This window comes from Chiroxiphia lanceolata, chromosome 6 (assembly GCF_009829145.1).
Source record: "Chiroxiphia lanceolata isolate bChiLan1 chromosome 6, bChiLan1.pri, whole genome shotgun sequence".
NCBI lineage: Eukaryota > Metazoa > Chordata > Aves > Passeriformes > Pipridae > Chiroxiphia > Chiroxiphia lanceolata.
The window spans coordinates 14,149,701-14,163,646 of NC_045642.1; the positions used below are offsets into that span (position 1 = coordinate 14,149,701).

The 13,946-nt window shown below is 44.4% G+C and overlaps 1 protein-coding gene across 11 annotated transcripts in view; it reads right to left on the minus strand.

Moving 5' to 3' along the window:
* The window catches only part of PLEKHA7 (pleckstrin homology domain containing A7), a 157,447-nt gene extending 146,522 nt beyond the window's left edge, over positions 1-10,925 (minus strand). For all 11 annotated transcript variants that reach the window (XM_032689919.1, XM_032689917.1, XM_032689927.1 and 8 more), the window contains exons 1-3: positions 10,804-10,925; positions 10,603-10,679; positions 10,405-10,462 (exon numbers count right to left, since the gene is read on the minus strand). In XM_032689919.1, coding sequence (XP_032545810.1) covers positions 10,405-10,462; positions 10,603-10,679; positions 10,804-10,886 — 218 coding nt within the window. In that variant the 5' untranslated portion in view covers positions 10,887-10,925. The remainder of the gene's footprint in view (positions 1-10,404; positions 10,463-10,602; positions 10,680-10,803) is intronic.
* Positions 10,926-13,946: the final 3,021 nt, after the last annotated feature.

Below are 13,946 nucleotides of genomic sequence, written 5' to 3' on the forward strand. Positions count from 1 at the left end.
GATGCCACCTTCCGCGTTCAAAGAAGCGCAGTGAAGGTGGTGAAGCATCTGCTGCACAAATCTTGTCAGGAACAGTGGAGGGAGCTGGGGGGTGTTTAGCCTGGAGAAAAGGAGGTTCAAGGGAGGCTTTATTGCTCTCTACAACTACCTGAAAGGAGGATGCAGCCAGGTGGGGGTTGACATCTTCTCCCAGAAACAAGGGACAGGACAAGCTGCGCCAGGGGAGATTTGGATTGGATATTAGAAGAAACTACTCCGTCAAAACGTTGTCAAGCATTGGAACAGGCTGCCTAGGGAAGTGGTTGAGTCACCATTCCTGGAGGTATTTAATTTAATTGGCACTTAGGGGCATGGTTTAATGGTGGACTTGGCAGTGCTGGGTTAACAGCTGGACTTCATCTTAAAGCTCCTTTCCAATCTAAAATTATTCCTTACTGCAGTCGGTATACAGGGGTGGATGTTTCCTTGCAGTGTAGAAATGCACCAAGTGAAAGGGTTATTAAAATCTCATACATAATTTGAAGACATTTCTCCTGAAATTCTCCGGATCAAAATTCTGGATCAAAATTCTCTGGCAAAACCAGCAATATTGCTGTGGTAATTCAAACTGCTCAGTAAAGAAGAGGGAAATTACCAGACTTTAAAAATCCATATTACCTGTAAATCTCTAAGCAAGGACTACTCTGCAGCAATATGGCAGCTCCTGCACAGCAAATACTGGGTATTATGTTTGAATGCCTTAATTGTGTATTTTAATATCTTGTGTTTTACCTTGACACTGGATGTTTCAGGTTAGTAATGTTAACTTCGATTTATGTTTCTACCTGCAATTTTTTTTAATCCTTCAACTGCAATAAAAATTCACACACAAAACCTGGATTTCATGCCTCACAATCACATATTGAATGCCCAGCCATCACACACCACACATGGAAACATACTGAAAGTCATAAAAGTGAATGCTGTGTTATGTCTTTGTTGAAGGACACTGTCATAAACCTCAGCAATTTCAATTTCCTTTTCATCATTCAGTTGTTTCAGTATTTCCTTAGACAAGTCAATGTTCTCCAAAGGCATGGAAATGCAACTCTCAAGGGAGACTCTTTATCCAGAGATTTAGCTGTCCACCTTCTCAAACATCTTAGTAGTAACATGATAAAAACCAGCCAGTGGTACCAAAAAGCATCTCTTATACTGATACTAACACCTCACTCCACTAAAGATTTATCATTTCACATTTCAACTGAAAGGACTAAATACCCTGTTAAATAATTATATCAAAGCCCAACTGGACACCTGTAATCTGTTCATTTAAAGAATTTCATATGATTTCACATGAGACAAGTAAAAATACATAATTGTTGGGGTTTATTTTAATATAAATGAGCTCAAACTTCAACTTACTACAGAGCTAACTGGAAGAGCAAAAGCAAAGATTTAAAATTGAAGACTGGAAGTAATAACATGTACAGTGCTGAAGGAATAAATCTTATCACTAGCTGAAACAGGCATTCAAGTATTTCTGTGTTAAAAAAGTGAAGCACAAAAGAGGCACTTAAAGAAGACCATTAATCTATGATTTCCAAGAAAGGAAATAAAAACATTTGCTTAAGCCACTTGACAATATAATTGTCTTAACTGGAAAGCAAGCAACAACTTTACATTAAAAAAACTGCATGTTCACAAATTCTTCTCTTTAAATAAAAAAAAAAATAAAAAATAGGGCTGATATTCTGAGATAGTAACAATCAATATCAAGTGTTTGACAAGTGTCATCTAAGGAAAATGGCTTTTACTATTTTACAGCTGAGTTTTATTAATTTAAATTAGTCCAGGGTATTCAACACGGTTTTGAACCACCATGTCCTCTGTAGAACAACTGTCTGCACCTAGATTTTGTCAGTCTTATCTCACCATGCAAACAGCTAATGTTTTAACTCGTGAGTTTCAGAAAAAGGCAAAGAAAATATTACTAATGCTGCTTTACCAGCCAGTGAAAATTACACATATTGAATCACAGCCATTAGCAAGGTTCTGTCTGCAGATGTATTTAAACTGTTTGCTGAAGTTAACAGGTGTTAGAATAAGCCCCAGTTCATTGATTCAAAGTAGGCACTAAGAGGTTAACCCGCAGAGCACACATTTAAAACACCTAAAAATTGGCTCAAAAAGACACCCATCCAAAAAAATTATTTTAGCTTTTGTTCTCTGATTTATGCTGCTTGATAAGCAAAACAAACAGTACCTCTATCTTTTCATTGCTCTCCTTTACATTAATATCTATATCCTAAGTTAATCAAAACAAGTCTTTCTTCTGCCTGAAAAGGGATGAAGAAGTAACTGCAAAAAGCAAAGAACAAAATAAACATGAAAGTTAAGTGGAAGTTGCTGTTCAAGCATTTTGCTACTTTGAAGATGACTGTGAAACTATGACATTTTGAAACAAAGACACAGCTTGCAAAAGGCAGTAACCACGTTTTTGCAGATGAAATAAACCAAAAAACTAACAGCAGCTTTCCTGTTTAGTCATATTTTACAATCAGAGTCTACATGAGGTCCTGGAAAAAATCACCTGCATGTTGCAAAATCAATGTGTATTTTCAAACTGCTTAGTAGTCTGCTCTTAGATCAGGATATTTGGTCTCTAGGAAGTAAATAAAAATGTAATAAAAGTCCTCACTTGACAAAGAACTGTAAATGAAACCCAGTATTACTCAAATGCTTCGTTTCAGCAGTACATCCAAATCTCATTTTAAGAGCTTCGGTTGTACATTTTATTAAACTAAAGATAAAACCCTTAAAGGTACAGATAAGCAGTAAGGAAAACAGGTTTAAACAGAAAACTTCAGGCAGACAAGCACATACCTACTATGTATCGGTAACAAGCTTTTGCACCTGTCTAGACAAGTCAGTGACATTCTTACCAAGTACTGCATGGCAGACAATCAAAAAGAAAAGGGTTGGGCACTTAACCAGATTCTTCTTGGATTTTAACATCTTTAATTACAAAACTGTTTTTAAATTAAAAGTTCTGCTTCTAAAGACAATAGAGCAGACTTTGTAAAACTGTCTAATAATGCTGCAGGAAAAGACAATTAAACTATAAATAAAATGTGTCATCTTTTACCGTTATCCAACACAAGGTCATAAAGGAAAAATTTTAAAAAGCACATCTAGGAGGCAAAGACAAAACAAATTAGATTTAGCAGTAAATTAGAGTGTACAGTCATACCGGGTAGAATCAGATGTGATATTAAATAAATGTGACACCACATTATTCAAGCTGCTCTTTGCAGGGATGCAGCACTACAATACTGAAGCAGTACACTTAATCTGTACCAATGAAATGTAAATATTTGAGATGACGGCAAACTTTGATCAGTAGTGAGGTAAAAACTCATTTTAGTATAATCCATCTGCAGCAAATAGAATGATGGGAAAATGCAGGGTATAGAACACATGAGAAAAACCTGCACCCATGTACTTCACAGCATTCCTCTTTCCACTGAAACACTTGCTAAGATTGTTTAGTATTGCTAGACCCGCCTGGAAAAAGTTACTTTTTTTTTTTCCTCCATTACAAAATACTAAAACATCTTGTACTATATATTCACCTGCTGACTGGTAACCTTTTTTAAGTAGGTCCAGTTGCTAGAGTTTACTACTGATAGATTGAAGAAGCAGTCTTTTCCAACAAAACGTGTACTAATAAAATCAAAATTCTGCTGTCCTAAGTATTGAGATTCTCTCTTTTCTGGTAGCTAATGAGTAACACAAATAAAATTAAAAGCATGAAATAAATTATCTATTTCCTCATCCGATGGGACAGACATATTGCACACCTGTAAAAGCAGTCTGGAATGTAATACAAGCTTATGAGAACTATTTTTAAGACTCTAGCAATGCTTACCCAGTAAAACTGTATTTATTTTTAATCTTTACATTTTAGACAGACTTTCAGAAATACTGAAACCCTCACTACCATATGCCCCTTCCTAAAACATGTGCATAGGTTCACCTGCACAGATTCAATGAATGCAGAAGTGGACACTGCTTCAGGAAAGAGGCTGAATGAATGAAGCTTTTCCAACACATTAATGTTCAAAAACCCAGAACGTGTACTAAACAAAATGTGGATGCTGGCAGCTTTGGAGAACCAGTTCAAGGCCTTGTTTCTGAGCTACAACACAAGGAAACCATATAACCCCAAGCAGAACAAAACAATGTTCCTCTGTTTCCCAGACAACTTTGATTTTCAGGAGTGTTCAGCACTCAAAAAAGCGTCTCACATTAATGCGAACCACTCCCCCAAGTGTACGTTATCCTTGCTGGCCTCCTCAGGCAGTCAAAATTCAGTTTTCCAACATCTGTGTATCTTGGAATGAAGGCAAACATGGACTGACAAAACAAGCTAAGTACTTGCAAGGTGCAGCTGCGCTTTAAAAAGCAAACAAAACCAAGCACCTCCCCTTACATGCTTCTCCCTCCCCCAAGGAATGCACACAATGTTCCTCTTCATTCATATACCTCACTGAATCAAACCACACACGGCACTTCCCTTACACACAGTTCCAAGCCTGCTCTTCCAGAGGGCACTCTGGAATTCAGGCAGCACGAAAGTACCCTTTTCCCGCCTTCTGGCGGCTGAACTACAAAGTACTTTGGCTGTCTGCAATTGTCAGCAATCCCTGCCTGAGCCCAAATCTATCAGCATTTACTTCACTCATTAATGAGTGATCTCTCATTTTAGCTGTCATCAAAAAAGGACACTTAATCGTTTCCCCAACTGGAATGAAACATGTCTACTGTATCTAACCAACAGATCCAATATTACCAGCTCAATTCTGTTCACAATCCAGGAGAACAAAATTTATTAAACAGGCTGCCTGACCAAGCCCAGAGCCAGAGAATTAAGGATGAGAGACACAGAGAAACTCATAGAAGCTGAAATATTTACTTTTATTGTAAATAGTTCTGTTTCCCATAGCCCAAATGGAACACTTAATCCCAAAAAAATTAAGAAGAACCAGCACATTTTCACCCCCAGCCTGGCAGTGTTTCTCCTGCTGCCTAATCTCCTGCCAGTGAGCCAGTAGAGGCCGCTCAAGACCATGGATCGCTCCTGCAGAACCGTGGGATGGGACAGCTTCCCAACCCTCGCCTTTCAACGCAACAGCCAGTTCTCGCATCTTTCTTCCACTTCCCCATTTCATACCTGCTTTTCCACCTGTATAAATCACCTCAGTGAAGTCTAGTCCCCTCAAGGGCAACTCCTGACTGTAGGTTATCACTGGTTACTAGAATTCAGGTTGCTGTACATGGTGCTCTCAAGATTTATCCAAACTAGACCCTTTACCTATTGCTGTGGAACCAGTCCAGGTTTCCTTCCCTAAAAGCTTCCCCATGACACTCCACAGTATACAAAGCCCCTTCATTTTGCCAGAGACTATGCTCAAATTTTCTAGAGATGGCATAAACTTATCTCTTTTAGTGAAGCTCTCACGTGGTTCCAGCTACCTAGCTTTTATTCCACTTCAGGAGCTTCCCACAACTCAAACTGGCCATGTACAGCAATGCTAAAGTGCTTCATAGGCCAGCTCCTCACAGGTGGGTTTCATGTCAGTTCATACACTTACTTATCCATTAAATGAGACCTTTTATCTAAGCACGGGATCAAGAACCCCAAAGGACACGATCTATATTGAAGATCTCATTATGAAGGCCATCACTACTCCTTACAGCAGTTAAGTGCTTCAATATCTTTTACTTCTACAGCAACAACCACCGTGGAAAACAGATTAAGAACAAGAAATAATAATTTGTCTTTACAGCAGGTCATGGAATACATACAGTAAACAGTGCTTCAGCCCACATAAGCAGCCACTAAAAAGAAACAGTTTTCAACACCCTGCTAGGAGCGGAGAACACAGAAATTTCTGCAGGTCAGAAGAAACTTGTCGATTAAATTTATTAATGAGATTATAAAACAATCTTCTCAGATAATCAAAAGGACTGAACTCAATAATCCAGATGGTCTCTCCCCCTTTGGGCTTCTGTGATTAAATAATCATTAAGTGGGTATCATCCAGAGCCCACACTGGGTGAATCTGAGCTTTGATGTAGTTTTCAGTGACATTGTACCTGAATGTACAGGCTTGGCACAGAAGAATCAAAGTTAAAAAGGCAGACTTCAGTTTAGTGTGGTTTGCTCTTTTAGTATTTCCAAACACTTGAAATACGTACCACACATATTTCCTTCATAGAATACAAGATAAATAGAAGAATTAAAGAACAACAGTTGCAAAACAGTTACTGACTATTACTATGAACATGCCAATTTCACAGTTTTATTTCTTGTACTGTTGTCCAAAGAAGAGGCCATGTTGAACCAAAAACTGACTTCAGATATTTAAGTGCTGATTTCTACTCTTCTGTTCCTGATTCTACATTACAATTTGAATGCAATATTACCTTTGAGATGTGCAATACTATAGCAGCAGTACACTTTTTGTAACGCACTTAAATACAAGCCAGTTAGGTATCTAACACTGGAAGAACAGATCCTTTCACATCAACAGTCATATCAATCTTTGAAAGCTATAAAAAGGTAATAAAAAAAGCATTCCACACTTTCAAAGCTTTCCAACTTCCCCAAGTCTTTTGGATGACCAGAAAAAGGTAGGCAAATGGAAACAAAAATGTGAACTATCACACATACATGCACTGGTTTACCATCAGTCACTACTTGCCCTACATGCCCCTATCTCTTTCCCCAAAGACAGTCTGCCAACCACAACACTTCACATCAGCAACCAGCAACCACAGAAACAAACCAGAGCCAGTGCTGTCAAGTTTCCATTCAATTCCACATATGCTCAGCAACGGCCTTTCTGCAGGGACTCTCCCATAAAGCAGCTGCCTAACAAACACAAGACTTCTCAAAAACATAAACAAACAAACAAACAAAGAGATGGAAAAGAATGGTGCAAGATACCAATGCTCAATGGTACTGAGCATTCCAAGTCAGAAAACGCAACATCCATGACACTTTTAGACAAATAAGTTTTACCAAAACTACCAAATGGAGATCCAGACAAATCAGTTTATACATAATTTTTATTTAGTGATTTTAGGACAAGAGGCGGCACTGCACCAATAGGGTTTGCTACTATCAAGAAAACCTGAATAATTGGAACAGATAAAATCATTCGTGAAGACATGGATGTGCACAAATGGGAAGAACTGGAATGTAGCTTCCTAATATAACTTACAGTCTTAGAAGTTAAAGCAGAAAAGGAAAAGAAAGATCTGCACGTATCAGTCAATTGGCAGCATTCACATGTGCTATCAGTGTAGGCGTCCTCCCTAAATACACAAACAACCTAAAACGCAGAAAACTGAGAAATTTTTAGAGCCAAAAAAGCACTTTTGTTGTGTGAGAGCCTCACAAAAGCTCACTCCAGCATACGATTCTGCTCACTGAAATGCAACAAAGATGACTTCATATTGCAAGAGGTGCAGAGAAAACTACAGGATAATCAAGGAGACAGAGAGCCCTTTTTAAAAGACTGGACAAAGAACCCAGCTTGCTTAGCTGAGCAAAACAAGGCTAAGAGGGAATGTGATTTCAGATGAGCATCTCGAGTAAATAACCAAAGGGAAAATAGTACTCCTTAGACTACAGGACATCTGCCTAACTACAGAACAGCAAAAAACCACTCTAAATCACAGCACATTCATTTGGAAAGCTGCTATCCAACAGAAGGAGAGTTCTGGAAATTTTCAAACTCTGGTTATGTGGAAAGTGGAGAAAAGCTTATCTGACTTTGATATTAACCTTGACCAGGTTATAAACCTTTGTTTTACTGTATGATGTTTCAAGCTGGTTCACAGTATAGAAAGAAGCAATATAGACATGGAAGTAAACGGACACAGGATAAGTTTTTTTATGTCACAGACAGCTCACATCCAATGTTTTACCTAATATTTTCATTATTGCTGTATCAGAAATCAGGTTTGTAAGATACCTCAAGTAAGTGGCCAGACTGGAAAACTACAATACTGGGCTGTATTAATACTCGAAATTATCACAAGGGAGAGGGGTTACTTGGAATATTCCTCCTGACACCCTTCAATAAATTAGTAGTCAAGGAGTAACAATGCACTTAGGAAATTTCTATGGATGACACCAGACTGGAACTATCACCATTACAAAGAGGACTGGGTAGTTATCCAGGAGAGTTCATGGGTTTTGTGAGCTGGAATGCCAGAAAATGGAATTCAATACCACAACATGTGAAATCATGCGTTTAGGGACCAGTAACCTTTTCTGTAAGCTGAGAACTCATCACGTGGAAGCAACAGAGGAGGAATGAACAGAGCTGTGAGGTATGGAAATCATCCTCTAAGGATGCTGATGTTTCTATGAACACAAGGAGAGCTCAACATGTTAAGGGAAGAAAAAATGAGAAATTCCACTTGGCTCAGGAAGCCTCTGAGCTGAAATTAGAGAGGCTAGAGCAGTGCTGGGGGAAGTATCACTGCTGAAGAGGTGAATATCATATTCAGTATCTTTGGTCTTAAGCAGTACAGTTGAACAGATTCATGTCAAAAAATTGCTGTGCCTCCTTACAAAACTTTGACTAAAGATGGTCAAGTTTATCCAATTGCCCTGTAAAATACATACTCCATTCCCTATTTCATTTCCCGCAACAATTGCAGCCCAAGCTAAAAAAATGTTATTAGCACAAGTTATGACATTGCACTGCACACAACTCTAATTTAATGCATCAGAAATTAAAAGTTTTCTAACTGTCTGATACACGAGACACGAAGCACTCTTCCAAATAGAGAAGCTGGGAAAAGGAATTTAAGCTGTTCTAAAACTGCACTAGTAAGTTTCTGGAAAGAACTGGAAAGCAAATAGCTGTATTCCTACATCTAGAAGTTTGTCTTGATGTACCCATATAAAGGACCTGGTTACACTACACTTACAGACCAGACAGATACCTTATTTTAGAGTTTTGTCAGCCACCTATGCAACCAGAAGAACTTTTATTCCTTTCTTTCAACTCACTAGCCACAGATAAAGAGTGGCAGCTCTAAGTGGTATTAAGCTGCTCTCCAATGCCTTGCTACTACCTCCTTTAGTTTAGGGCTAAACTAACTACCCAGTCCAGCACTGTAAGGAATTCTCTGGCTCAGAAAAACAGAGACTGAATGCCTTTTTTCTCCTTTATAGGTGAAAATCTGACATATTAGGATCATCTGAAACTTTATTTAACAAACATTCTATCACGAGAGGCATTTCTGATGCCTTCAGTCAATTCCTCCTTCCAAGTCAACTCCTAGCACAGTACAGTTTGGAAATCTGATCTTTACTAAAAACCTCAAGTTTGTCAAAGGTTTTGGGGTAAGCTCTGTAGGCATTTCAAAACTAGACAACTGTGACACAGCTGCCTGCAGTTATTGGGGGCTGTACTTAATGACCCGGCCTGGCCATCCCAGTCCTGCACTGAAGTAATAAGACAGTCTCAGTGTTTTCCAGTCTTTCTCTCTTAGTTCCATTAAATTTGTCAGGCATTCAGACTTCCAAAGGAAAAACACAGTGGCACATATCTCTATATGCAGGATGTCCCTGAGTTGTACTGATTTGATTAAATCTCTACTTCTACATCAGCGTTTACATTTGTAAACACCTTGTATATGCAATGTTTTAAAGCGGCTCTGTTAATTATTCTACTTTACTCCAACGTGTTGGCATCCCACAGAATAAAAGCACCGCAGTAAGCAGCACATCTCTGCTTTTAACTGTTCTCTGAATGAGAAATGCTACAAGAAAGACCCGACGGACACCACTAGCCCTGGAACGGCAAGTTCATCTGTTCAGCCCCGTCTCTGGGAAGAAACACTGGAGGAAGCCTTTCACTTGCAAAACTTCCCGAGGCTGCGTCCACAGCCACGAGCCACTTAAAACAACAAAACCACCATCCACACGTTCCACCACGGCCGGCGCTCAGCAGTGCAACGCTCCACCTGCCACACACCGCTCTGTAAATACCGGGGAGGGGGGAGGAAACACCGCCACAAAAAAAAAAAAAAAAAAAAAAAAAAAGAAAAGAAAAGAAAAGGAGAAAGGAAAAGTGAAGAGCCGGCTCCGAGCAAACCTGTTGCTGAGCACCGCGAGAGCGCGGCTGCGGGGGGAACCCGCATCCCGCCGCTCCCGGCAGCCGGCTCTGCCCGTGGCACGGCGCACCCCGACGTCCCGCTCGCCCGCTGATCGTTAACGAGCCCGGCGGACGTGCGGGGCCGGTGCGGGGGTGGGAGCGGCTCAGCCGAGCCCCCGGGCGGGCCGGGGCCGGGGCCGCGCCGCCAGCGCCCCCGAGGCTGCGAGCGGATACTCACTCGATGAAGTAGCTGGCGCCCTCCTCCGAGAACCCCTCCTCCCATCCGCGGGGCAGGTCTGCAAGGGACGGGGGAAAGAGAGAGAGAGAGCGGAAAGGAGGGGTGAGAACTTCGCCCGCGGTGCCTCCCGGCCGCGGGGAGGGAGGGGGCGAGGAGGGGGCGCCGCTCGCGGGCCCCGCCGCCCCCCCGGGCACCCACCTGAGCGGATCATGTGGCCGGAGTTGACGGGCTCCCCGGTGCGAGGATGCAGCCAAGTGGTGGTGCGGGTCAGGTCGCTGGGAAGGGAGAAGCGGAAAACATGCACCTGTTAGTAGTGACTGCGTGCGGCCGCCCGGGCGGGCGGGCGGGAGCGGGGCCGCCCTCCCTCCTCCCCGCACCCCTCGCGCGGCGCCCCCTTACTCGATGAAGAAGACGCGCCCGTCCCTGCAGACGCCGTAGGACCAGTGCTCAGGTAGAGTGTCCCGCCCCACCGCCGCCGCCATGTTCGCCGTGCGCGCCGCCGGCCGGGGCGGGGGTGCGGGCGGGCGGGCGGCCGGCGCTCGGCGCCCAGCGCCCGGCTCGGCTCGGCAGCGCCACCGCGGCCGCCGCCGGCGCGGTGCGGGCGGGGGGCGACACCTCCCGCCCCTCGGGAGGCCGCGGGCGCGGCGGCGGGAGCGAGAGCGGGAGCCGCGCTAAGGCGCCGGCCGGCTTTGTCCGCCGCTGCCCCGCGCCCGCCCCCCGGACCCGCGTGCGCCGGTGGCCCCGTCCCCGGCGCGGCCGGCGAGGCGCAGCGGCCCCCCGCGGTCACCCCCGCGGGCACCGCCCGGCAGCGAGAGGGTGCTCGGGGTCAGGAGCGGCCCCGGGGGAGGGCGCACATCCCCAGAGACGCTCCTCGCTCGGGAGAGTCTCGTGCTCCGGTGTGGGAGCCGCGTCCGGACCGCCCGGGGGAGGGGGGTGGGATGTGCAGGTGTGAGCGCACCTGGCTGCCGCCGTGCCCCGGGGTACGCGCTCGCAGCCGTGGCAGGTGAGGAGAGGCAGACAGGCCGCAGGGACTTTGAACCTTGGGCACACAGGGGACGGTGGCAGCAAGGTTAAAACACATCGCAGAGAGGCAGGAAGAGCCACGCGACAAAGCAGAACTGTCACCGGTATCGCGAGGGACCTGTGCCAGCCCCTGTGTTCATCAATGACCTAGAAAAGGCGGGAGTGGTAACATGAGAGAGCCCGCTCAGTGCATTTCAGTGAGGCTTTGCTGGCTCCCAGCTCAGACCCGTGACACCACGATCCGTATAGGTGCTGCTGCACGGGGATGCTACAGCCAAGGGCGGAGTTAAGTGCTCCAGGCAAAGCTGGGGTCACCCAGAGTGCGGTTTAGGGACAGAGTGGATGAGACAGGCGAGGGATGCTCTGCCACACAGCAGAGCCCTTAGGCTTCTTACTCTGGTCCTCTGTGCCAGACTCTGGTCACCTGGGTGCCAGGTGAGGAGTCCAAGCTGGTGCCTTGGCTTGGCCATAGTGGTAGTTGCAGCAGGAGAGGGAGATTGACAAAGCCAAGGGATTCAGGGTGTGGAAATCTCCACCTGCTTCTTTCACTGAGGGTAGCAGTACCGGAGCCAAGCATGGTTCTGGGGGGTTCTTGCTGGTCTGATACTGGGGAGAGAGAAGGATCAAAAAGCCAGGAAGTGGAATGTTAGCTATCTTGGGGTAGAAGGAGGATGTTAAGCAGGGAAAAGACAGGCTGCAAAAAGAGGTAGGAAAGGGTAGATGTGCCTGATTGGGGACAGGTTAGTAAAATAAAGCAGAGGAGACCACCCGAGGACATGGCTGTGGAGGAAAGGAAGAACCCCTGCATGCAGTGGGGAGAGTGCTGCAGTACAGGGAAAATGATAATATTTCCTTTTTCTTCCAGATAACCAAAATAAATAATCAGAAGAAAGTAGGAGGCAGGAAAAACAACATCACTGAGAAGAGAGAGGACTTTGCTCAATTTCACACCAGTTTCAGACAACATGCGGGTACAGTGCATCAGGATGGCCTTGTGTAGACCTCCCTTTTTGGCCACTGTTGGAGAAGAGCACACTATACTAGTGTCATCTTCTAAAAACCAAGAATGGTTGTTATTGTGAGACACATCGCAGGCTAAATGTTGCAAAGTGGTTTGATTTCAATTGCACACGAGAAAGCATGGGCTTGAAATCAGGAGTTTGGTAGAGATTTAATGAAAGTCTAGCAGAATCTTAAACCTGCAGAACTATTGCTAACTTTTGTAGACTAATTTCTCTGACAGTGCACCATCAAAAATTCTTCTTCAGTGTTGTCATCTTCCAATAGTTCACAGTTATAGAGGAGTATCTTGTAGCCCTTTATCCTAAGTCAGATTTTTTATTAAAACTTCTAATGCTAAATCTTCAGTGCTGCTTTTCTTTGAAACTGTATTGGGTTTCCACAGCAAAGTTTTGGAAGCAGGGGGGCTGCAGGGATGGCTTCTGTATGAAGCTGCTGGAATCTTCCTATATGTCCAACAGAGCCAATGCCAGCCAGCTCCAAGACCAAGCCCTTGGCCAAGACCAAGCTGAGCCCATCGGTCACAGTGGTAGCACCTCTGGGATAATGTATATAAAAAGGGGAAAAAGTTACTGTGCTGGAGGAATTGCAGTCAGACAAGAGAGGAGTGAGAATATGTGAGAGAAACAGCCCTGCAGGCACCAAGGTCAGTACAGAAGGAGGGGAAGGAGATGCTCCAGGTGACAGAGCAGAGATTCCCCTGCAGCCCGTAGTGCAGACCATGGTGAAGCAGCTGTGCCCCTGCAGCCCATTAAGGTCTGTGGGGATGCAGAGATCCACCTGCAGCCTGTAGAGGACCCCATGCCAGAGCAGATGGATGAACAAAGGAGTATGTGACCCTGTGGGAAGCCTGTGCTGGAGCAGGGTTCTGGCAGGAACCTCTGGACCCATGGAGGGAGGAGCCCACACTAGAGCAGGTTTGGTGACAGGACTCATGACCCCAGGACACACACACACTGGAGCTGTCTTTTCCTCAAGGACTGCACCCTGTGGAAGGAACCCACCTAGATCAGCTCATGAACAACTGCAGCCCATGGGAAGGACTTAGTTGGAGAAGTTCATGGAGAACTGTCTTCCACAGAAGGGACCACATGGTGGAGCAGGGGAGGAGTGTGAGGAGTCCTTCCACTGAGAAGAAGGAACAGCACAACCACCATTCACATCCTCCTGTGCCACTGATAGGGAGGAGGTAGAGAATCAGGAATAAAGTTGGAAGAAGGCGGGGTGGGGGAAGGTGTTTTTAAGATTTTATTTTATTCCTCAATATACTATTCTGATGTGATTGGTAACAAATTAAATTCATTTCCCCAAGTCGAGTCGGTTTTGCCCGTGATGGTAACTACTGAGTGCTCTCTGCCCATCCTTATCTTGACACACAAGTCTTTCATATTTTCTCTTCCTTGTCCATTTGAGAGGTAGAGACAAAGTGGCTTTGGTGGGTACTTGGCATCCAGACAGCATCAACCCACCACAGAAGCCCTGACAAGTCTGAGTCACTG